The 25,144-nt window shown below is 37.5% G+C and overlaps 1 protein-coding gene across 1 annotated transcript; it reads left to right on the top strand.

Annotated features, from left to right (window-relative positions):
* Positions 1-22,214, top strand: LOC129404896 (guanylate-binding protein 1-like). Its single transcript, XM_055139056.1, has 11 exons — positions 1-127; positions 2,738-2,946; positions 8,543-8,670; positions 9,858-9,967; positions 12,562-12,758; positions 15,108-15,350; positions 16,725-17,005; positions 17,780-17,992; positions 18,667-18,769; positions 19,012-19,205; positions 20,844-22,214. Exons 2-11 carry the CDS (start codon positions 2,757-2,759, stop codon positions 20,958-20,960), a joined length of 1,776 nt encoding a protein of 591 aa, XP_054995031.1. The 5' UTR covers positions 1-127; positions 2,738-2,756; the 3' UTR covers positions 20,961-22,214.
* Positions 22,215-25,144: the final 2,930 nt, after the last annotated feature.

Below are 25,144 nucleotides of genomic sequence, written 5' to 3'. Positions count from 1 at the left end.
TTGCTTTTGATCCATTGTTTAAAGAAGGAAACCTGTAAAGCCCCAGATGCTTGAGAGCTGAAGTAAAAGTCCAGTAAGACAGAGAAATAACAGAATCACCTACACTCAGGAGAGAAGACAGCAACAGGTAAGAACTCTGACTACTTTCTTAACAAAGTAACTTGCTCTCAAGAACTAATGGTATTCTAGTGAAAATATCACATCAGAGCTCCAGGATCCGGTTCAGGAAGGGGGTGTTACAAGTTGCATAAACTTTTGTTCATGTTTTAAAAACATGAGCTTCACCAAGAGAGATTCCAGATGAGGTTGGTGAGCAGGTGTGGGTCGGGATGAGAGTGAATTTCTGGTGTTCTCCTAGTGGCACTGTGGTGTGTATGTAATTAGTCTTTCCAAGTGTGGGTTAAACAGCATTATAAGAAGATTGCCTTTCTCTTTACTGACTCCTCTGTATTGACTGGGAATATTATTAAATTATCATTGTCTTTGTTGGAGAACTTTTCTAAATGGAAAGCAAAGCAGCCTATGCAGCAACTTGGCATTGTTAGAAATCAAAAAAGAAAGAAAACCCTTAAAACCAGGCTGAAAAATGGAGATTCATGAAAAGACTGTTACGTTTAAATCATGCATCTCGACTTTGTTTACAGTGGGCTTGCTTTAGAAATATTCATCTCGTGTCTTAGTGCTAGTTCATTCCTTACTACTGTGAGGTTTGCTCAAGACTGAATGGCCATTTGATGAAATAGCCACACATTCATCTCCATTCCTCTGCACACTGTGAGTTCTGCGACCTTTCAGCTACTTACAGGCAAATTTTAGTCCCACTCTTTTTTAACTAAAAAACTTACTCTTTTAAAAAAATCTACTCTGGGGAGTCACTAAAACACCGTGTCTCTGTGCCTTGACTTCTGTGCTGCTCTGAAACAGTTTTGAATGTGTTTTGAAACTCTCCCCTGAATTCCTTGGCTTGACAAACTAGCCCCATTCACTTCTTTGGCTTGGCTGCTCTGGTTTTCAGTTCTGCTTCCTTTTTCCCTTCCCATTCTCTCACCAAAGCCCATCCCCCTCTCCTTCCGACTTCTCCTTCTCTAATTAAACAAAAAAAAGAACAAAATAAGAAAGCCTTGAAGTCTTTAACTGTAAATACACTTATTCTTTGAATAACTCTTCTATCCCTCCAGATATTTTCATTCTTCTATTTTCCATATTCTCATCCAGATTACACACACATATATATACACATATATATACATATACCCCACATTTACTTGGAATTTATTACAAAGCCAATGAGGTTTAAATTTCATTGTCCTTGGCTAACACAAGCCCATCCAAGGCTTTAGAAAGGCCCTTAGTCCAAATGAAACCTAAAGAAAAGTATGAAAGTATGATGCTTTCGTCATTTTTTTTTCAAAATTTTATTATATAAAAGAACCATGAATTACAAAGTTATACATAGTTGGGTTTTTGACATAAAGTATTCCATCACGAATCCCACACCCACTGTTAACTTCCCTCCACCAGTGTTCCCAGATTCCCTCTTCCACCCCAACACCCCGCCCCAGACTGCCATCTTGACAGGCACCATATTTACTTTGGTTATTAAAGTTTGGGTCTCATGTTTTCTGTTCTGTTGACGCTGTGGTTTAGACATTTAGCTCTATAATTCTTCAACATCACAAATATACCTATGTCCCCTTGAGCCAGCGTCCTACTGCATATCATTTATGTCTTCTAACTTTCCCTTCCATGCTATTTCTTTCCTTCTTTTCCCAACACTTTATGCTTCTATGTCTGCATGTGATTAATGGTAATATATGTTTAAGCAAATTGCAAAAGATATATCAATTCTACTTTTGGAATGGTGGTATGAGTTTGGTGGACCTCTATTCTAGGATCAGAGAAAAAAAATAAGCATGAGAGAAAATAAAATGTATAGATAGTGCAAGAAAGTAAATTTTAACTCTTTGACTTACTCATGAAAGTATTTATATGTAGTAAAAATAAATACAGATTTATTATATGTAATCAAGTTTTCAAATAAATCTAGATCTTGTTTGTGTGAGTGTTTGAATATATGAAAAGTCACTGGCATGCAACATCTTTTTAATATTCTATTATAATAATTTAGCAACTTTCAAAAAACTACATCAATTTCATTTAAATCCTAGCATGTATTATCACATAGTCATAATATTTTTTAATTATATACTGAAAAAATATGACTTTCTGGAAAAATATTTTTACTTAATCAATTTATCATTGATTTACTATTTTGTGGAATTTCAGGAAATTTGTTTTTACCTATATGTGTAGTTGTCACTACTCCACAATTTAAATTATGAGTCAGATCTCTCCAATATGTAGGATAAAAAAAAAAAGCAGAAAAGCAACAACAAATGCTCAATGTCATCAGAAGTGAAAATTTTGTCATAGAGCTGCGGTTACAAGGCAGGGGCTGGTGGGAGGTAGGCAGGGACACTGGTTGCAGGAAGGGGGCTCTTTGGTGGTGGGTGTGTTGTTGAGATGATGTATCCATGAAAAGTATGTGTAATAATATTGTACATTCCAATCCCTAAATAAAAACAGTTTAAATAAACAGGTAAAAATAAATGATACATATCTTTCTTTTATCTATTCACCACGGACATAATTTTTGGCCATGTTGGGATATTTTGTCTCCATTTTCTGTATGCAAAATAACCTGGGAAAGAACTCCATCTAATCTCTGCTTTTTCAGATAAGAAAACATTCTGAATATGGCCTCGGAGATCAAAATGCCAGGCCCTGTGTGCCTCATTGAGAACGCTAATGAGCAACTCGTGGTTAATCCAGAAGCTTTGAAGATACTGGCAGCCATTTCACAGCCTGTGGTGGTGGTGGCAATTGTGGGTCTCTACCGCACAGGCAAATCCTACCTGATGAACAGGCTGGCTGGGAAGAAAACAGGTAAGTGATATTGTCACTGAAAAAGGTACTTGAGGGCTAATCAAAGAGACACACAGTGAGGGGCTGGAGAGATAGCACAGCGGGTAGGGCGTTTGCCTTGCACGCGGCCAACCCGGGTTCAAATCCCAGCATCCCATATGGTCCCCTGAGCATGGCCAGGGGTAATTCCTGAGTGCAGAGCCAGGAGTAACCCCTGTGCATCGCCAGGTGTGACCCAAAAAAGCAAAAAAAAAAAAAGAGACACACAGTGAGAGTACAGAAAAAGCTTTATTGACAACAAGCCAGTTGGATGAAGGTTAACTCATGTCCTCAAAGTAGTCAGCTTAATCTAGATGTGCACAAGAAAGGTTTTTAAAAGAAAAGAATTGGGAAGAATGCGTGGGCTATATATTAGTATACCTCAGAAAGAATAATAAAATCCCATTGCGGGCTGGTTCCCAGAGACACACGCCACTTTATCCATAAACCTAAACAAAGTAAGGATTAAGTTTGGGGGGCAAAGTGGACTGAGCATGAACTGTCCTTATGTTGAGAAAGGACAGTTATCCTGGCCTAATATTAATATTTGGCTTGTTTTCAATACCAGGAAAGGTCTGCTGAGTGTCTTCTGACAACCTGCGTAACTAGCATTGAGTATGGTGATTCAAAGAGAAAAATAGAAATGGGGATAAATACTGGAAACTAGCTTTCAGTCCACAGCTCTGCCCTTATGTTTCTCTTCAGTATGATATAAAGGAGTCAGCTTAACTTTCTTTCCATTTGCCTTAGCTTCTTCTCTTATGTCTAAGTAAAACTGTACGGTCATGTTATCATTTTGCAATACTGTAGAAAAAAGTATGAGAATATAGTTTCACATCTTATATCTGTATAAGCCTTATTGAATTTTACAAAAATTCAAATATAGTTTATTATCAGATTGATAACCAATTATCCTTCCAATTCGCCCCCCTTCTTTTTGATAACCATCATATTTTTCAGATTCTAAAGCTATTTTTTTGGGATTTGCTAATTCATTTCCTTTGGTTGTTGATGTTCTACATTTGAGAGAAATTACCCAGTATTTATTTGTCTTTAATTTTTGGTTACTTCTGTTAACATTAATTACCTCTAGTACCATTCATACTGTCACAAAAGATAATCTTCCATGTCTTTTAATGCCTGAGTAGTACTTCATTGATTATATGTACAACTTCTTTATTTTTTTAAAAACCGTTTTTTAAAAAATTTTGTCACTGTGAAATTACAAAGTTGTTTAATGTTGGGTTTCAGGTATACAATGTTTCTATATCAATCCTTTCACCAGTCTCCATTCCCTCCACCAATGACTCCCCAACTCCATTTGCCTCCCACCTGTCTGTTCTACAAAATATTTTATAATGTAATATAATATAAATATTATATATGTATGACATGCTTCCTTCAGAATACCGGTGTTCTGTTATTTTTTGTTTCCATTATCTTTGAACATTTGTTATTCCTCCTTTATGTTTCTTTATATCCAGCAAATGAAAGGGATCATTTGGTGTCAGTCTCTCTTCCGTTGTCTAACCTTACTCAGCATGATATTCTCTAGGTCCTTCATGTAGCAGCAAATTTCATGACTTCATCCTTTTGTATGGCCAACTAATATTCAGTTACATATATGTACCAATAGTTTCTTTATCTAGTCATCAATTCTTAGACACTTGGGTTATTTCCATACTTGTATGCAAGAAGCATATGAGTACAAATGCCTTTCTATTTTTAATTTTTTAAATTTTATTCTTTTATTGAATCACCATGTGGAAAGTTACAAAGCTTTCAGGTTTAAGTCTAGTTATACAATGCTCAAACACCCATCCCTTCACCAGTGCACATATTCCACCACCAAGAATCATGGTATACCTCCCCCCTTCCCCCCACCTCCCCAGCCCCCTATCCCGCATGTATAACTGGTAAATTTCACTTTACTTTCACTTTACTTTGATTACATTCAATATTTCAACAAAAATTCACTATTATTGATTTGGAGTTTCTCCCCCCTAAAGTCGACCTGCTGAAAAGAAAGCATTTGGTAATTTGTTTTCCACTGCTGAGAATGAAGAGATATGAGGTCAGGAGGCCGCACTAGCTGCCTTTCTTTTTAATGTAGACAAATGCCACAACTGTTGATACAATTCTAGAGTTTAAATTAATTAGATGATAAATGTCTGGTATTAAAATCAATAAGTATTAAAGATCAATTTTTAATGTGAACATTGCTATACCTAATCACAGAGTTAAGTCCTTGTCTAGGAATTTATTAAGCAGTTTATTTTTAGATGAGCCTTCTGTATTAATGTGTTTGTGGGGTTTAGTTTAGTGTTTGTGGCTTCTATATTAATTTCCCATCTAATTTGGTGTGCTAGAATTTCAATACTGAGGAATTAGGACATGTCATATAGTCTAGAGACATCAGGATCTACGGTCTGGGCCAATAAGTTGACGCAGAATGTCCATATTGTTTCCAGAAAGGCTGGACCCATTGACATTCCCACCAGCAGTAAATGAGAGTCCCTTTTTCCCCTGTATCCATACTAGCACTGGTTCTTCTTGTTCTTTTTGATGTGTGCCAGTCTCTCTGTATCACAGCTTCTTATACAGTCATCCAGTGAGAGACATTTCTTCTGTTTCCATGTCATGGCTACTTAAAATAATGCTGCTACAAACACAGCGGGTATATATCATTGTGAATTAGTGTTTTGGTAGCCTTTAAATAAATACCTAAAAGTTTAAATGCTGGATCATATGGAATTTCTGCTTTATTTTTGTTAAGTGTTAAGTAGTCTCTTTACTATTTTCACGTATGAAGTAGTGCTACACCAATTTACATTCGCACCAAATAAAGCCTGTACCAATGGAGACGTTACAAGTCTCCATTTTGAGACTTGTTGTTACTGTTTCTGGCATATTGAATACACCATGGGTAGCTTGCCAGGCTCTGCTGTGCGGGTGAGATATTCTCAGTAGCTTGCCAGGCTTGAACCCGGCTCAGCCGTGTGCAAGAAAAATACCCTACTGCTATGTTATAGCTCCAGCCCTTGATTTTTATAAGGTTTATGAATTGTTTTAAATGTGTAAATTTTTTTAGAAATAAATTTTAATTAGGGAGATAGATTTAGGCCAGATCTGGTAATAGTCAGGGGCTACTGCTAGCTCTGTACTCAGGTCATACCTAGCTATGCTCAGGGGACCATGCAGTGCCAGACATCAAACTCAAGAGACATACATTTTATGTAAACCATTGATTTTATTCATAATATTTTACATTATTTTGTAATCTGTACATTACATCTATTTTTACATCAACTTCCCATTAGAATCCTCTGTGTTAGTAAGACTTATTGCTGAAGATCTTTCATAGGATTTTATCTTTTATTCTAACTTTTCTATTCTATCTTGAACATTTTATTTAAGTATCTCGTAGAATGTACTGTTCACTCTGTTGAAGTTATTTTGTGTTTCAGGACCTTGTATGTGCACATAGAAAAGGGCCAATCTATCAGTGGGTAACTGATGGTCTAAATATACACTCAGTCACACAGTGCTCTTAGAATAGATGTCAAAGAATAATATTACTGGGTCATATGGACTTTGTCATATGACAAAAAAAATTTATGAGTTCTATGCTATTTTCTATGACAGTCCTAGAACTAGATAATAATTCTGATGAAAATCTCACCATTATAACCAATTTCAAGAGTACAGTTATGTGACACATTTTTCTAACATTATCATTATCATCTTCACTAGTTTCTCATCTCTAACAGATACTTTGTTCCCAATGAAGAATAACTTTTCAAACGTTGGCAAGTGCCATTCTACATTATGTCTCTATAAATCTTCCTGCTCTGCAATCTCTTATAGGATAAATCATACATTATTTGTCCCTGTCACTTAGTTTAATTTCTTCAAGGTATATCAGTGATGCATTTTATGTCATAACTCTGTCTTTTTAAGGCTGAATGCATACTAATTTTGATCCATTATCTATTTATAAATACTTAAGTTGTTTCCACCTTTTGGCTATTAGGAATAATGTTAGTATGAACATGGTTGTAGAAATACCTGTTCAAATTTTGGTTTTCATGTATTTTGAGGTACAAACTTAGAAATGGAATTGCTGGTAATACTATATTCATTTTTTTAAATTAACCATATAACTTTCCATTGCAATTCTATTTTAACCTTATACCAGAAATGCACATTTTTTTCCTTTTTTCCTTTTGTCACTGTCACTGTCATCACGTTGCTTATCAATTTACTTGAGTGGGCACCAGTAACGTCTCCATTGTGAGACTTGTTACTGTTTGTGGAATATCAAATACACTACGGGTAGCTTGCCATGCTCTGCCAGGTGGGTGGGATTCTCTCAATAACTTGCCAGGCTCTCAGAGAGGGGCAGAAGAATCTAACCCAGGTTGGCTGCATGAAGGGCGAATGCCCTACCCCCTGCTCCAGCCTCTTTTCCCCTTAATCAGAAATATTTGGTTTTTTCTCCTTTTTTTTAAAAAAAAATGTGGTCATCCTAATAGGTATGAAGTGGTCTTTGTTTGCATTTTCCTAATGACTAGTTATGTTGCAATTTTTTAAAAATTACTCATTACTGATCCTTTTGTATTTTTCTAAATTGTCTACTCAAATTATCTGTTCATTTTTTACTAGGATTTATTTATATACTGCGGATCTCAAACCTGCATCAGATCCAAAACTACCAAATAAATCCACCTTCTTTCATGCTACTTTTTTCACTCTTTCGATACTATGTTTTGAACCACAGAAGTTTTCAATGTAGTGAAGTCCAATTTAGCTGTTTTATTCTTTCACTTGTACTTTTTGTGCCGTATACAAGAAATTAGTGCTAAGTTCAATATTATGTAGCTTTCTCCTAATATTTTCTTCTAGATCTTTTATGCTTTCTTATATATTTTGGTAAATTTTTGTAGCAGGATAGCTTTCTGTTTTATTCCATTGAGTGTGAAGTTGACTATGGGTTTATATTCAATGGACCACATTATGTTAAACTAATTTCTTTCTATTTATAGTTTGCTAACTTTTATTACTATGAAAATGTCTGTATGAATATGTTTATTTGTTTGGTTTGTTTTGGCTTGTGTGTGTAGTGGGGGCACGAAAAATTGTTGTTCAGGGACTACTTCCTACTTATTGCTCAGGGCTCACTCCATGCATTTGGAGTATCATGTGATGCCAGGTATCAACCTGGGCTTCCCATATGCAAAGGATGTATTTTGAGAAGAATAAATATTTTATAGTATTGAAAATTATCCCCCTTTTAAAACTAAAACTGGGTATAAAATTTGTTCTCTAATATACATTTGATTAAGTTAACTTTTATCCCAATCTTAATACCTGTTTGCATTAAAATTCTCCTCCTGTTGCACGCGGCCGACCCAGGTTTGATCCCCGGCATCCCATATGGTCCCCCAAGCACTGCCAGGAGCAATTCCTGAGTGCAAAGCCAGGAGTGACCCCTGAGCATCGCTGGGTGTGACCCAAAAAGCAAAAAAAAAAAAAAAAAATTCTCCTCCTGCTAATCCCACTAACCCCTGCTCTGCAGGCTTCTCTCTAGGATCCACAGTGCAATCTCACACCAAAGGAATCTGGATGTGGTGTGTGCCTCACCCCAAGAAGTCTGATCATACTTTAGTTCTTCTTGACACTGAAGGCCTGGGAGACGTAGAGAAGGTAAGGATTGAGGATTCCATTGTGGAATATGTCTGAATATTTTTATGTCTGAATTTATGTCTGAATTTATGAATCTATGTCTGAATTTATGTCTGAATATTTTTGAAGTATTAACTTGTCTTTAAATAAGACAATTTTAATTGTCTTATTTAATTTTAATTAACCTATATGTGTATTTATCTATATCTATCTATATGTACATATATAGATAGATAGATAGATAGATATCTGTTGTTATTTGTTTCCATTACACACCATAAGATCAAGTGTAGTAAATGGATCAGAAAGTATATTCAAAATACAGAATTATAAAAGAATAGCATAGTAGTAAGTGGATGATACTCTAACTACTAACAATGTGCTATAGCTGAGTAACAATATAGGTGCATAAAGTTAATGGAATAGATCAATGCTTCAACTCTTCTCTACAGAAAAATTAATTTGAGAATTTGAACTCTGATGCCCCATACACTTGTGTTTAAATTTAAACTCTGCTAAAAGTTCAACTCTCTTAGAAAATTATTTGAAAACTTTTAATCTTAGCTTTCTGACTTGTAGAATAGATATACTAGATCTATATTTATCTTATAGAATTTTTCTGCATATTTAAAAAATTCAAAACATAAGGAATATATAATCACCTAATAAAATAGAAATAAACATTTTTATTTCATATAATGCAATTTTTCTATAAGAGTGGAAAATTATTTTAAATTATATAAAATATCCTAAAATTTCTAATAACCTTAAATTCTTGCTTCACATTTACCTGCCATTAATTATATTTGGATCTGTTGAAATCAAAATGAACTAAATATGAATCAAAAAGCCATTCAAAGTCCAAGTTCTCTTAGTAATCATTTTTGTATGAATTTTTGCAGTTAACAGTCATTAGTCAAAAAATAGCACTGCACCATAGCACTGTCATCTCATTGTTCATTGATTTGCTCAAGTGGGCACCAGTAACATCTCCATTGTGAGGCTTGTTGTTACTGTTTTTGGCATATGGAATACGCCATGGGTAGCTTGCCAGGCTCTGCTGTGCGGGTGGAATACTATCAGTAGCTTGCCAGGCTTTTCGAGAGGGACGGAGGAAGTCAAGAAATATTTAGTGAAATTCACTGACTTTTTCTACTGTTGATCTGGAATAGTACATTATCCTTGTCCAAATGTTTTCTGATTTCCAGGGTAGCAACGAGAATGACTCCTGGATTTTTGCCTTAGCAATCCTCCTGAGCAGCACCTTTGTGTACAACAGCATGGGTACCATCACCCAGCAGGCCATGGACCAACTGCAGTATCCTTTCGTAGTGCAGGACAGCTGCACAGCCAGAGACCTGTATTTAAACATCAGATGCGGGGCCTTGGTAGATAGGACAGAGATATGAGCACATGAATCAATTCCATCCTGACGTCTCCAGACGCCAAAAGGTTCCCAAGCAGAGTTGGGACTAAGAGGGGGTTGGTATTCCTGGGCCCTCCGCTTCTGAGCAGTACCATGTCCTTTTAGAGCAGGAGCGACCCCACCCATCCACACAGCATCCTGAGCACCACTGGGGAAGGCCAGAAATCAAATAATAATAAAACAACGGCCTAAGTGTAAATCCTGCTGAATCAAGCACAAAAAGAGAAAACTCAAATATAATTCAAGACACACAATATCCTCTGTACCTACTAAGGAACTGACAATTCAGCAGACATAAAGGCAAAGGTAAAAGGCAAAATGACAAGTGAAGGTAGAGCCAAGATGGCAGAAAAGGGGGCAAAACTAAAAAGCTACAAACAATAAAACATTCTTAGAGACAAAGTTTTTGGAGGATCTCGTCCAGAAAACTAACCAGAGAGGCCAGTTATGAGCTTCAGAGGAAGTAGTTGGAACAGAAACTGCAGGCACAGATGGATGATAAAGGGCTGTGGGGATAAAGGGTGAGAACAATAATGCCTACAGCCATTTAGAGAAAAGAGAACATCTTGGCAGTATACGGGATGAAGGAGAAGGCAAAGTCCCCATGCAGACAGACTACCTGAAGCGGGGATGGAAAGGTGGGAGAAGAAAGAAGCAAAGTGCAAAGGAATTTGGTGCTTAGAACTCAGCTGGAATAAAATATGACCCAAGGAGCAGAAACAACCCTCCCCCTGACAGAATAGCTTCTAATTATTAAAAACCAAAAATGTTCTATAAAATTTTGATTTCAAAAGATAAAAGAAAGTGCCACGGCCAAGGAAACACTCTGATAAAGGATATATAACCACCGAAGATCTAATAGATGAATTAGAAACAGAAAAAGTCAATATTTAAAAATAAGTTGATAGGATACTGTAGAATGTGAAAATAATTACACAGCGGTAGGGTGTCTGCCTTTCACGTGGCCGGCCCATGTTCAATTCCTCCACCCCTCTCGGAGAGCCTGGCAAGCTACCTGTGGCATATTGGATATGCCAAAAACAGTAACAATAATTCTCACAATGGTGCCCACTCAAACAAATTGATGAGCAACGGGATGACAGTGACAGTGAACTATGAAAGAAAAAGACAGAGCTCTTGCTAAAGGAAACAGAAAGTAAAGAATTAATTTGAAAAAAACAGTTAAAATAAGTCAACAAGGGCTGGAACAATAGCACAGTGGGTAGGGCATTTGCCTTGCACGCAGTCGACCCAGGTTCCATTCCCAGCATCCTATATGGTCCCCTGAGCACCACCAGGGGTAATTCCTGAGTGCAGAGCCAGGAATAACCCCTGAGCATCGCCGGGTGTGACCCAAGAATTAATTAATTAATTAATTAACAAGTCAACAAAATAGGAATTCTCTGAAACAGTGAACCACAAGAATTAAAAGGTGTTAGGACACTGATATGTTTCAACTGGTCCCCGCTAGCTGGAGGAGAACACGGAGCTCACAGGAAACTGGGGGTTTCCTGTACAGCCCGCAGTGCAGGTCCGAGTCCTCTGTGGCAGCCTCAGGACAGACCAGCTAAGGAGTATGAGGCTCACCTGCCCTTTGAGCAAGGATCTACAGAATTCAACTGAAACTTTGCAAAGACACAAAGCAGTAAACAAATCACTGGATACTCTCATTTATTTGTTGTATATAGAGAAACTAGTTAAGGGGATGGCCAATATCAAGTAAGAACAAACCCTCGACCTTTCAATGCAAAACTGAGCTTGTCAAACAATTTGGCAGAGGAGAGGGAAGAAGTGCACTAGACGTGACATATAACACTTTGTTATGTCTTAGGCACTTTGCTAGTACTAGGGTCCAGTATCTGAAAGACCACACGAAGCAATGAGTTTTGTAGTATAAAGTTTTATTGGGCACAAGTCAAGCAAGTAAAAAGTTGCTTGTTCAACTTGTTCAACAAGTTCAGAAAGCTAAGAAAGTGGAGAAAGCTGACCCAGTCAGTGCCGTTCCCTCTAATAGAAGAGTGACCCGCACTTTTGTTCTCACACCATTTATATCCCTGATTCCTGCAAGTTGCACATGTCTTGGTGGTCTAGCTAACTTCTTGGATGTTCATGTCTCATCTTTGCAGATATGCCTCAAGGCCATGGTCATGGATGTACAAATTTTTCTACTAAGCAAGCTTTGGTGCAGAATGACTGCCTCTTAAAAATGGTGGTGGTTATGCTAGGCTCAATAATACCTATTTCTCTGGTGGTAGTGGGGAGGGTCCCAAAAGTAGTAGTTAATGTGTGGTTCCTACATAAAAACCTCAAAAGTTAACAATATTAAGGTAACCATGCTACCAAAACTAGTTTTTTAAATAATTGATTAAAACTGAAAAAATAAAAATGATGGTAGTGGAATATCTGCAGCAAATGTGAATGGGATGGGGGCGGGGGGTGGGGTGTACCTGATCCGGTGTGCTTGTTTTCCTGAGCTCGAAATTCAGCTATGTCACAGAGCTAACAGATCGAATCAGGGCAAAATCCTCACCCTCTGACAATGAGATCGATGATTCAGCTGACTTTGTGAGCTTCTTTCCAGACTTTGTGTGGACCCTACGAGATTTCTCCCTAGATTTGGAAGCAGATGGACAGAACATCACACCTGATGAGTACCTGGAGCTCTCACTAAAGCTTAGGAAAGGTAACAAGGACTTATCATTGGTAAATGGGCAGGACATATGTCAGAAATTGTCATTTTCATACTTAACATTTTTACACTTACATCCTAATCTCAACTATTACTAAGAAGTAGCATTGATTTATTATCTAAACAATAAATTTAATTTTAATTATACTCTCCCCAAATTTTAAGAATATTTTTTTCCTCTCACCTTTGGCTATGCTACAATTAATTGTATATGCCTGCTTAGGAGCATGTGATGCAGCAATTGGTCAAAGAATGTGTTAATTAGCTATTTGTGAAGAAATCAAGAAGCCAAAGTGATGTCAGTGGGCCCCGCAGGTGACTTATATGAGGCAGGGAGAAGAGAGATAATCACTTTTTCCTGATACACCTTTGTCACACCGAGACCCATCTTTTGATGAGAACTGGTAAAGTCTGCGATGAGCCCTTGCTTGGCATGGGCCAAAGTCCCACCAGCCCCACTAGGTGGCCGTCAAGTCACACCTGATGACTGCTTGGTTTTCTCAGCTTGGAAGTTGATCATCCGATTTCTCAGGGAGCCACAAACTTAGGTTGGGACAAGGAGTCGCTCTGTGCAAGAAAGGAAAGTCAGTCTTAGATTTTTACCCAGGGTTTACAGGGCTCTTGTCTCGCCTCACAGAAAAGAATTTCAGGAGTAGAAGAGTAGTGAAATAGAACAGATTTTATTTGGAAGGTTTTGAAGGTGAAGAGAGAGGGAAAGTGAGAGAGTAATGCTCTCAAGGGACAACGCATTCTTCTCCAAGGGCAGAGAGAGGCCCTACACACATTTCAGCACTAGATATAAAAGCATGGAAGTACAAACCTCAAGAAGGGAGATGTGGGTGACACATGTGCTCGGCCACATGGGTAGAAGCAGCACATGGGCTCGGGCAACATATGTATCCCGTCCATTTGTTCAAAGTGGCTTTTATAGGGTCTTAACAAGCCACCCCCATATGGGGCTTTCTAGCTTGATAAGAGCCCATTGCTAGGGTTGTTGCTAAGTGGGTAGAGTTGGGAGTGGTCTTTGAAACTCATTTTTTTAAACTTTTTTCCTGCTAGATCTTCTCTGGGAGGATAGGTCTAGTCTTCTCTGGTCTGGACTAGCTGAAGGTTAATCAAATTAAAGCAAGGAATTGAAGGGTCTCAGTAATTTCCTTCAAGCCCTTTCTGTAGGGACGTGTCCAGACTACTCAAGGTCTGCTGCTGGAGAAGTTCTTATCAGGTCTTGCTTTCTATATCCAGAAGGTGGGTCAGGCATAGGATTGGTGACTTTATTACTTCCCAGAAATTTCATTGCCATGATGTGAGAGGGCCCTTCACTAATCTACCTGCTTATATCAAAAGAATAAATAGTAGACTGTTTCTGTGGTTGGCAGTTTGTGACTCACAGTCAAGTGATAGCAGTTCATTCCATCAGCTATTTTTGCAAATAAATTTTTATTGGAATAATATTTTGCCCAGGCTGAAGCAATAGCACAGCAGGTTGGCCTTGCACATGGCCAACCCGGGTTTGATTCCTCTGTCCCTCTCAGAGAGCCCAACAAGCTACCGAGAGTATCCCACCTGCACGGTAGACCCTGGCCAGCTCCCCATGGTGTATTCAATATGCCCAAACCAGTAACAACAAGTCTCACGATGGAGACGTTACTGGTATCCGCTTGAGCAAATCAATCAACAATGGGACGATAGTGCTACAGTGCTAATGTTTTGCCCACTTATACATACATATTTCCCCTTTATTCAGAAGATAGAATGTTCCTATAAAAGTGGCCTTATTTCATAGGGAAAAGGCAACTACCATTAGTTTATATGGAAATTTTTTTTAATATCAAAAAATTTTGGTATTTCAGACCCCAAAGTAAACTCAAATCAAACTAATTAACACATACAAAGTTCCTCTGTAAATAAATAGTAAATATTTCTTTACTGCTCCAAAAGAATATTAAATATAACTTGATTTTTTTTACCTTTTATAATAAAAGCAAAACTCCTCTTTAAATATAAATTGGTTCGTGATGACAGGTACTTGCATAGGTCTTCCATATAGTCAAAGTGACTTCAGAATTTTTGAGAAGTGAGTATACCTATATGCTATGGTTATTTTCTTGCTACAATAGTAAAACTGAATACCTGGAAAGAAGATCCCCTGATATGCAAGGCCTAAAATATTTAACATTTGGCCCTTTGCCCAAAAAAGTGTTAACCCATTTTTCTTTCTTTCTTTCTTTCTTTCTTTCTTTCTTTCTTTCTTTCTTTCTTTCTTTCTTTCTTTCTTTCTTTCTTTCTTTCTTTCTTTCTTTCTTTCTTTCTCTCTCTCTCTCTGTCTCCTTTTATTTCACCTAGGTACCAGTCAAAAAGATAAAAATTTTAATCTGCCTCGACTCTGTATCCGGAAGTTCTTCCCAAAGAAGAAATGCTTCATCTTTGATCAACCCACCAACCGAAAGAAACTAAAAATGCTTGAGACATTGCATGATGATGAGCTGGATCCTGAATTTGTAACACAAGCTGCAGACTTCTGTTCCTACATCTTTAGCAGTTCCAAAACAAAAACCCTTTCAGGAGGCATCAAGGTCACTGGACTTCGTAAGTCCCTTTTCCAATCTTTATTGTCATTGTTAATCCTAAAGGACAAAGATTTAATATCTTCCTATTTTCACTTTTGAGAAATGTAAATCTACTTCTAATGTGTTAACTTCAATACAATATCAACAATTTCAAAGAATTACGTCTAATTTATTGGACAAATAGAAATAAGAAAGCGAATGAAGAAAAGCAAAATCTCTATTTATTAAAATTAAGCTGCTGTGGGACTGGAGAGATAGTATAGCAGGTACTTTGCTTTGCATGCAACCTAGCCTGATTCAATCCCTGGCACCCCATATAGTTCCTTAAACACTGCCAGTAATGATCCCTGAGCACAGACTGATGAGTAAGCTCTGAACACAGCTGGATGTGGCCTTAATTCATCCCCTGACAAAAAAGAAAAAAATTGGTGTTGACCAGGGCCTGAAGTATTTAAGAGGATAGCTAACAATGATTATGGTTCAAAAATTTAACTATCAAACAAAGAAAAATTCCCAATCACAAGTCATATGTAAAATATTCACATTCTTGGTTAGGTGATTCTGTCATACTTGACAGCACACACAAGACATTTCTATCATCACAGAAAGTGACCTTTAGTACAACTACACTAAGAAAAATAGATGAAGTCTTTTGGTTTATTGCACAAGTTTTGATCAAATGCTTACCATAGGCAGATCTAATGATAAATGAGATAGATACTGTCTCTGTCTTACTGCTGCTCAGGTATAAAGCAGCTGTTCACACATAATAAATACAGATCTATGGATCTATGATATGTACCATGAAGTTCTCAAATTTTAATATTTTAATGTGCCTATATATCATCCAGTGATCCTGACCAAAAGAATTTTTGTCCAGGGATGTAGCTTAGTAGTAGAATATTCACCTTGACCTTGGGTCTGATCCCCAGCACTGTCAAAATAAATAAACACATAAAGTTCTCATCCAGCTGATCTGAACAGAATCAAAGAGTTTGCATTTTGTAGCAAGCTACCAATTGATGTTGGAGACACTAATGCTGAGAGAGAAATGGGTATGAATAGATGTAATTAATAATACACAGAAAAGAACTATTTCTCACTATGGCAAATTACCAAATGAAATATTATGCAGCTGTTATTGAAAATGAAAACGTTTTAGGAAAATAAAATTTTCTTATGAATGGGTGGACATGGAGTGTATCTTGCTGAATAAAATGAGTCAGCAGGAGAAGGACATGTTTAGAATTATTGCACTCATTTGTGAGGTATAAAACCCCACTATGAGGTTATTATCAATAGACAATAGAAACAAGACCCAAGAAGACTGGCCCATGCTTGGAAGCTTGTACCCCACCTGAATCTAGCATTATCATTTGCTTTCTGATTGTAGGTCTAGAGAACCTGGTGCAGACCTATGTCAATGCTATCAATAGTGGAGAAATGCCCTGCATGGAGGATGCAGTCTTAGCCTTGGCCCAGATAGAGAATTCAGCTGCAGTGCAAAAAGCCATTGACTACTATAGCCAACAGATGGGCCAGAAGTTGCAGCTGCCCACAGAAACCCTCAAGGAGCTGCTGGATCTTCACAGGGCCATTGAGAAAGAGGCCATTGAAATCTTCATCAAGCGTTCCTTCAAAGACACAGACCACACATTTCAAAAGGAATTAGGGGTATTGTTCTTCTCAAGTTTAAATGAATCTAGGTACCAGAAAGCAAATAAAAAAAGAAAATGGATGTTTATTTTGAAAGGATTAATTCATAGTAAATGTCAAAGTGGTGACAGCTACCATTCATTATTGCCATAAATCTAAGAAACAATTTTGTTTCATGAATAGTCTTTCCCACAATTTAATGGAATGTATTCTATATTTTGTTTCCTTTTCTAGTATAGAATAGAACTCTTAATAAAATTATGGACTCACTTACAGACTAATTTGATATTTCAGCAAAATGAAAAAAAAAATAGTCTCGGTTCTTTTCAGGAGCTTTATGTTGGACCACAGTTACTCCAAAAACAGTCACTAGCATGATCTGAAAATAATAAGGCATAGCATAAAGCTTTTGTATTATCAGTTTTGAATTTCATCTCCAAGGATAAATGAACTTCTTTTAAAAGTCAGAATCTGGGCCAGAGCTATAGAACAGTGGGTAGGGCATTTGTCTTGCATGTAGCTGGCCAAACTCAATCCTTGGCACTTCATGTGGTCCCCTGAGATTGCCAAGAATGGTCCTTAAGCTTAGGGCCAGGACTATGCCCTGAGCACCGCTGGGTATGGCCTCCAAACAATTTTTTTACATCAAGAGAAAGGATTATAAGCTTGATAAGGTGACTGAATATATTTTTTAGGAAACGTAGACTTGTTTTTAAGAAGCCTTTCCAGAAATTCTAAGGTCAAGGTAACCTTTATCTCCTATTCTCTTCACTTATGATTGTCACATTACAGGTCCGGCTAGAAGAAAAACGGGATGACTTTTGTAGACAGAATCGGAAAGTATCATCAGATCGTTGCTCAGCTTTGCTTCAGGATATTTTCAGTCCTTTAGAAGAAGAAGTGAAACAAGGCGTTTATTCTAAACCAGGAGGCTACCGTCTGTTTTTAGAGAAGACAAAAGAGTTGAAAAAAAGATACTATGAGGAACCAGGGAAGGGACTGCAGGTAACTAAGATTGATTTGTTCATCAGGAAAGCTGCTCACTTGTCTCTCTGAAACATCTGTGTCATTAGGGTCACTTCACAAGGGTGTGCAGTGATAGCAGTGACAACATTTATGCTCTTATTCCTTAAACATGTACAGGGAGACAAATATGACCCATGTACTCATCCAAGCATGTGTGCTCAATTAACAATTGAGATTAAACTGGTTTATCAGATTAACCATCAGGGTACTGCTGCAATCCACTATTAGAACCGAATAATTATGCTGTAAGAGACAGAAATTCATGAATAGTATCTTAAACAGAATTGGTAATTTATCAGTTTAGGTTTCATGGCTTTAAGACTAGCTAGATCCTGATATTCAAAGAATATCATCTGTCTATCTTGGTTTTCCAACCGCACCCTCCCTCCTCTCTTTACCTCCTTCTGCTTTCTCTGAGACAGCTTCATTCTCTAGCAAGTTTACTTCATAGGAGACCACAACACTAACCATCACAAAATTAGAGTCCTCGGGCTACTAAAAAGGTAATTTTGTTTTCCCATTATCTAAACAGTTTCTTATAAATAATTCTGTTTGGTATAACAGCATAATTGGCACTGGAGACTGATGAACGGACACGATCTAATGCTTACAACCATTGCCCATCACTAACTTTGTGTTCTCTGGGTCCTAAGGCTGAAGAAGTTCTTCAGGCTTACTTGAGTTCCAAGGAATCTGTGACTGATACAATTCTCCAAACAGACCAGACACTCACAGAAAAGGAAAAGGTCATTGAAGGTAGGAATCCTTTCAAAAACTCTTTAAGCTTAAATAATTTGGTTCGGTGTACCTAGAATCCCTTTACTAGAGCAAGAACAATAAAGATAGCTTTAAATTGTTAAGGTCATGTAAGTATTAAATGAGTAAAGCACATTTAATCTGCAGGAACAATTACAGGTGCAGGAATTATAGGTTCAAGTAAAGGGAAGAAAGATGTAATGTTTTAATCCATACAAAAATTTTTCTTTTTTCTTTGATAGTGGAACGTGTGAAAGCCGAATCTGCAGAAGCTGCAGCAAAAACACTGGAAGAGATACAAAAAAAGACCCAGCAAATGATGGAAGATAAAGAAAGGAGTTATCAGGAACATGTGAGACAGTTAACCGAGAAGTTGGAAAAGGACAGGGCTCAGATGTTAGAAGAACAAAAGAGAGCAATGGCACTTAAACTTCAGGTATGTACATGAATAACTATAATGTTTCTGTTTGATTTTTCTCCATTTCTTCATTAAACACAAACATACTTGTGGGTTTTCTTTCTCATTGCTAAACCTATAACAAAGCAAATATTACCCTGAAATCATTCACATCAAGTCTTTGGTTGTTTTGTTTTGTTTTGTTTTGCTTTGTGGGTCACACCTGGTGATGCACAGGGGTTACTCCTGGCTTTGCACTCAAGAATTACTCCTGGTGGTGCTCAGGGGGCCATATGGAATGCTGGTAATTGAACCGGGCTGGCCGCATGCAAGGTAAACACCCTACCCGCGGTGCTATCACTCCAGTCCCATGTTTTCTCATCACATTATGTACACTCTACAGCAGTCTTTAAATTATGTGTCAATAGTGTATATTAAAAAAGACTACATGGAGATCTTAATTTAAAATACTTTATTGCTGGGGCTGGTGTAATAGTACAGGGGGTAGGGTTTTTGCCTCACATGCAACCAACCTAGGTTCAATCCTCGTAGCACCATATGGTCCCCTGAGCCCACCAGGAGTGATCCTTGAGCTCAGAGCCAGTAATCAAACATTATCTAGACCTTTAGAAAATTGTAACCTTTTAGTGGTTACACCTTTTTTACCAAGAATATACTTCATCTTAAGAAAACTGTTCATTCAACCAGCCTCACCTGCTGGAGGAAAAGGCAGCTCAGATAGAGAAGGGAACACCAAGTAAAGGATGTTAAGAGAATCCATTCGGATTGAAAGATGCATGCCAAAAGTAGACTATAGACAAACCTGATAGTCTCTCAATGCTAGTCTCTCAATGCCTCTATTGCAAACCACAACACCCAAAAAGAGAGAGGGAGCAAAGGGAATGCCCTGCCACAGAAGTGGGGTGGGGTGAAGGGGCGAGGTGAGGATAGTGTTAGGGGTGTTGGGATCATTGGTGGTGGAAAATGGGCACTGGTGGAAGGATGGGTACTCGACATTGTATGACTAAAACACTGGCACGAAAGTTTGTAAGTCTGTAACTGTACTCACGGTGATTCACTAATAAAATTTATATATATATATATATAAAGAAAAAGAAAACTGTTCATTCAACAGAACAATTCCTCATCCATTAAAGCTTTGTTAGTATGCAAAAAATTAGCTGTGTTTTCTGGAAGTAAACTCATTCTAGACCTCCTGCTATTTCTACCACAATTGCAGTTACTTTCTTCTCTGAAGTCTTGAGTACCTCAGTCATCCTAGAGAGTTGAGATCAGTTTCTTCCAAATGCCTTATAAAATTGGTATTTTAATCTCTCTTGTGCATTACAAAGTTCCTATTGTTATCCAGGATGCTGAGATCTTCCCAGAACTTTAAATTTACTTTCCCCAAATCTATCAGAGAAACTACTATGCATTTAAGCAACATTATTCTATATATATGTTTCTTAAATAATAAAACTTATTGTTGAAATGACACCTTAATCCAACATATATAACAAATAAGTTTGCTAGCAAGTATGGAAGTAACATTAATATCCCTGTATGTCTTCATCAAGAGGTAAGTTAAATCATTAATGATAATAATATTTTTCAAGTAACCTTCTCTTAGTATGGTTCAATAGCATGCTTAAAACAAGTCTCCACTTGTCATTTCAGGAACAGGAGAAACTGCTAAAAGAAGGATTCAAAGCTGAGAGTGAACGACTCGCTAATGAGATAAGGAATTTGCAAAGAGAAGTGTCAAAACCAAAAAGAATATGTGTGATAAGCTAAAGACCTGAAGATTACAGATTTTGTCATCACTCTTATTCAAGGCACAACTCAAGCAGTTTTAAAATTTGGAGAAATTTCTCTATATTTGATAATAATTAGGTTTTGTGTTTTCATAAACCAATACTTTGCAATATTACTTTAATTGAAATCATGACTATTTTCATAGCAATATTGTTCACTGTTGTGACAAAGATACATTAGACCTTTGTACTAATATAAGACATATCCACGTACTGGTGCTATACAGAAAAATTGCTTATTTATCTATATAACCACCTGTAGACTAATAAATACTGAGTAAAGACTTGAAACATAGTTAAGCAATAGTTTGATCAACAATATGATGGGCTTCAATATTAAAAACAATCAATCTAGCGTCTTGGTGAAAATAACGCAGATTTCCTTCATATTATGATTGCATACTATAAGCAATGGTGTGATTGCTGGGTTCTGTGAATAAACAGCCCTCACTGATAGAATCCAAATTCATCATAGAATCTCTACAGAATTTCCCTAGGAAGATAAAGAAACAATTACCAAAATTTTGTCTACATCAAATATGCTAAAGAAAGAAATTTTTCCTTCTTGCTAATTCACACATAATATTAACAGAAATTTTTTGACTAGACCAACATGATGACAATTGTGTATTTGTAGTAACATATAATGCACAGAAATAGACCTCAAATGATAAATAATATGGAAATTTGGTTAATTTAATATTTTGTTTATAATCCTTAAGTTAGGTTATCTTTTCCTAATTGTTAATGGTCATCTTGAAAACCAGTTCATATTTCCCATAAAAGTATGAATTATATTTGGCAATTTTTAGCAATTAGATAATTCTCTTAGTATTACATAGGACATATTGACATCATTCCAGTTATCTTAAAACCCCATATAAGTGCTCAATGCTTATTAACATTATTAAGAATTGTTTAAAGCTGGCAGGGAAGTAAGCTTCACCAGGATTTCTAATTTACTCTTTTTTAAAGTTTTTAACCAAATGTGAGTCTTCATAGAATGTTAAGTAAGTTTTCCACAGATAATAAATAGCAACATTTTATTGACCTGTGGACTATGCAATCTATCCCAAATGTTCACCTGTTCCTTGTATGCAAGCAATCATAAACAATACATCAGTGAATGGGTAGTTATTCCAATAAATTTTATTTTCAAAAGTAGTTGAATCTACACGTTATAGTTTTTAGACTCATATTTTATGTAACACCAATAAATGTTTTACACAACTGCCTTGGTTTATATTTTTGAGAAACTTACCAAGTCATTGCATATGTTAGAATCTTTAAGACAATATGCAGTGTTTTGAAGTGTTACATGATAATAGAAAAGCAGACAAGAAGCTAGTGACACTAGTTTCATTAGCACGACTGATTTTTCTGATTGCATTTGGAAACTTTTCTTTTAGGAACCACCTCCTCTCCCATTGGGTGGAGACTGAGTTTTTCACAGTCAAGCATCTCCTATAAAGTAATATTTCTCCACTTGAACATCATAGGATAAGAGGCAAGCACCAAATTAGACAGAATGTTTGTGTAGAGACACTTTGTATTTTATTTTTTAAATATTACAACAATGGAATAAATAAAATTCAATTACATTGTTGAAGAAAAGGCAGGGTTATAAAAACAACTTTGGGACTAGAGAGATAGTTCAACAAGTTGTGTGCAGTTGTGCATGCAGGAGTCCTGAGTTCCAGCCTCAATACTGAGCAGTGCTGGAAGCAATCCCAAAGCACCACTAGATGTGGCTCCTCCCTCAAAAGCACAAATTAAAAAAAAAATCTGTCTTTAAAACTAAATAGTGATTTCCAGTCTCACATTTTCCACACCTTACCACTACTGTCTCTATGAGCGCATAGGGAGCTTGCTTCTTCCTTTTTGAGATGAAGTCAACCTTTTTTGTTCTTTTTTTAATATATAATATATTTATTTTTAATTGGTGAGTCACAGTGAGGGTACAGTTACAAATTCACACATTTTCGTGCTTGTTTTTCCCTCATGCAATGTTCGAGAACCCATCCCTCCACCAATATCCATTCTCCACCACTTATGAACCCAGTATCCCTCCCACCCCCTATCCTATCCCCCTCACCCCACTCTGCTTCTGTGGCAGAGCATTCGAATTTGTTCTCTCTCTTTCCTTTTGGGCGTTGTGGTTTGCAATAGGTGTATTGAGTGGCCATTATGTTCAGTTTCTAGTCTACTTTCAGCATGCATCTCCCTCCCCGCTCGATCACATTTTACTTGGTGCTCCCTTCTCTATCTGGGATGACTTTCCCCCAGCGTGTGAGGCTAGCTTCCAAGCCATGGTGCCAACCTCCTGGTATTATATACTACTATTCTTGAGTATTAGTCTCCTACTCTGCCATTTTATATTCCACAGATGAGTGCAATATTTCTATGTCTGTTCTCCCTTTCTGGCTCATTTCACTTAGCATTATACTTTCCATGTTGATCCACTTATATGCAAAGTTCATGACTTCAGCAGATGAAGTCAACCTTGTAGCACAAATTCCTGAGGCCTTTTCAGACCAGGAAGTAATTTGCTTCCTTTCCACATGAGTCCCAGGAGTCTCCACTACCAGCCCTTACAGTATCTGCAGGTCCACATCCACACCCCTGAATGCATACCCATTCTTCTCCACATACTCCATACAGTTCCTAATGTACATGATACAACCTCCTGCTGGAAACCAATGCAGTAGAATCTCCCCAACTTCCTTTGCCAAGAAAACCCCATGAGGAGATTGTGCAACCTATCTCCACCCTTGCCTCCTCTGCCAGAAATTCCTCACGAGGCAGAGGTAGTGGCAAGGAATCAATAGAGGAGTAAATAGTAGCACAGTTTTGTGAGTGACAGCACACCTGATCACTGCTCAAGTAATCTGGGATTTGAACTACCACTCCTAAAATCCATGAAGATTTAGGAAGAATAAGAAAACAGAGGAATTCAATAACTTTAGCAGATGAGGACAGGAACTAAGTTCTCAAGTTTATTTAAAAAGCCCGGGTGCGACCCCGGTTCCCATGCGGCCGCCGGGACATGGGACCCTTGCCGCCGCCACTTCCCGCGTCCCACCGCCCCAGCTTTCCCGTCCGGCTGGCTCCCTCCAACCCGGGTGACCCACGTCCCAGGAGCCCCTGCAAGGAAGAAACGGGGGTGTGGCCTGTATCTTAGGGGTGTGGTCTAAAGGGGGCGTGGTCTAAAGGGGCGTGGCCTCCTGCCAGAGCAGCGGCCACTAAGGCGGCCGCAGTTATTATTTCCTACCTTAGCACATTAGGTATAGTCTTCTTGCTTTGAAAATTGCTTTAACACATCTCAATCACTTATGCGAACTAGCCTATTAGCTCTAAGTTTAGAAAAATTATCAGTGAATAAGAGAAGCTTAGCAAAGCCTTTGTAAAGAGAACTTAGCCTTAAGTCTTCATTAAAGCCCCCACATCAATCAGGAAGAAAAAGCTGAGTGTAAGGAAGAACTCTAGAATAGGAATAAAGCTGCCATCAGCAAGAGCACAAACAGAGCCCCTCCTTCTCTCAGCAAGAGGTAGTAGGAATAAACACCTACAAAGTTCCAATCCTATACTTCCATAACAATATGAAGAAGCAGCGAAAATCCCCTCCAGGAAGAGAGGGAGAAGAAAAGATACTAGAAACCTCAAAAGAGGCTCCCAACATCTACGACCTCTCAGATAAACAATTCAGAGAGGTAATCTGGAGGAGAGTCGACCTACTCCAAGCAACCATGGAACAGACGTCCAATAAATTAAGGGAGGAGATGAATGAATCACTGGAACGATCTATCAAGCTTATTTTAAAAAATTTTTATAGAGATCAGCCTGATCTCTTCAAAAAATTATGTGAAACATTAAATATTTCATTCAATTAGAATTGAAAGAGTTAAAAAATACAGTACTGAGTCACAGTAGGAGAACAGAAGAAGCTGAAAACTGAACAAGTGTGTTTGGAAGCAATATAGAGCTTATCAACAACAGCACAAAGACAATAGAAAGAAGAATGTTAAAAGTGGATGAAAATAGTAGACAATAGCAAGAGAAATAATTTCATAACTCCTGAGATACCTAGAGAAGAGGGGAAAAAGATAAGGAAAGAACTGCCAGTAGGAAAATAATTGCTATGAACTTTCCCAGTCAGTGGAGGGA

Source organism: Sorex araneus, chromosome 5 (genome assembly GCF_027595985.1).
Source record: "Sorex araneus isolate mSorAra2 chromosome 5, mSorAra2.pri, whole genome shotgun sequence".
In the NCBI taxonomy this organism is placed as follows: Eukaryota; Metazoa; Chordata; class Mammalia; order Eulipotyphla; family Soricidae; genus Sorex; species Sorex araneus.
This window is presented reverse-complemented; position numbering and strand designations above follow the sequence as displayed.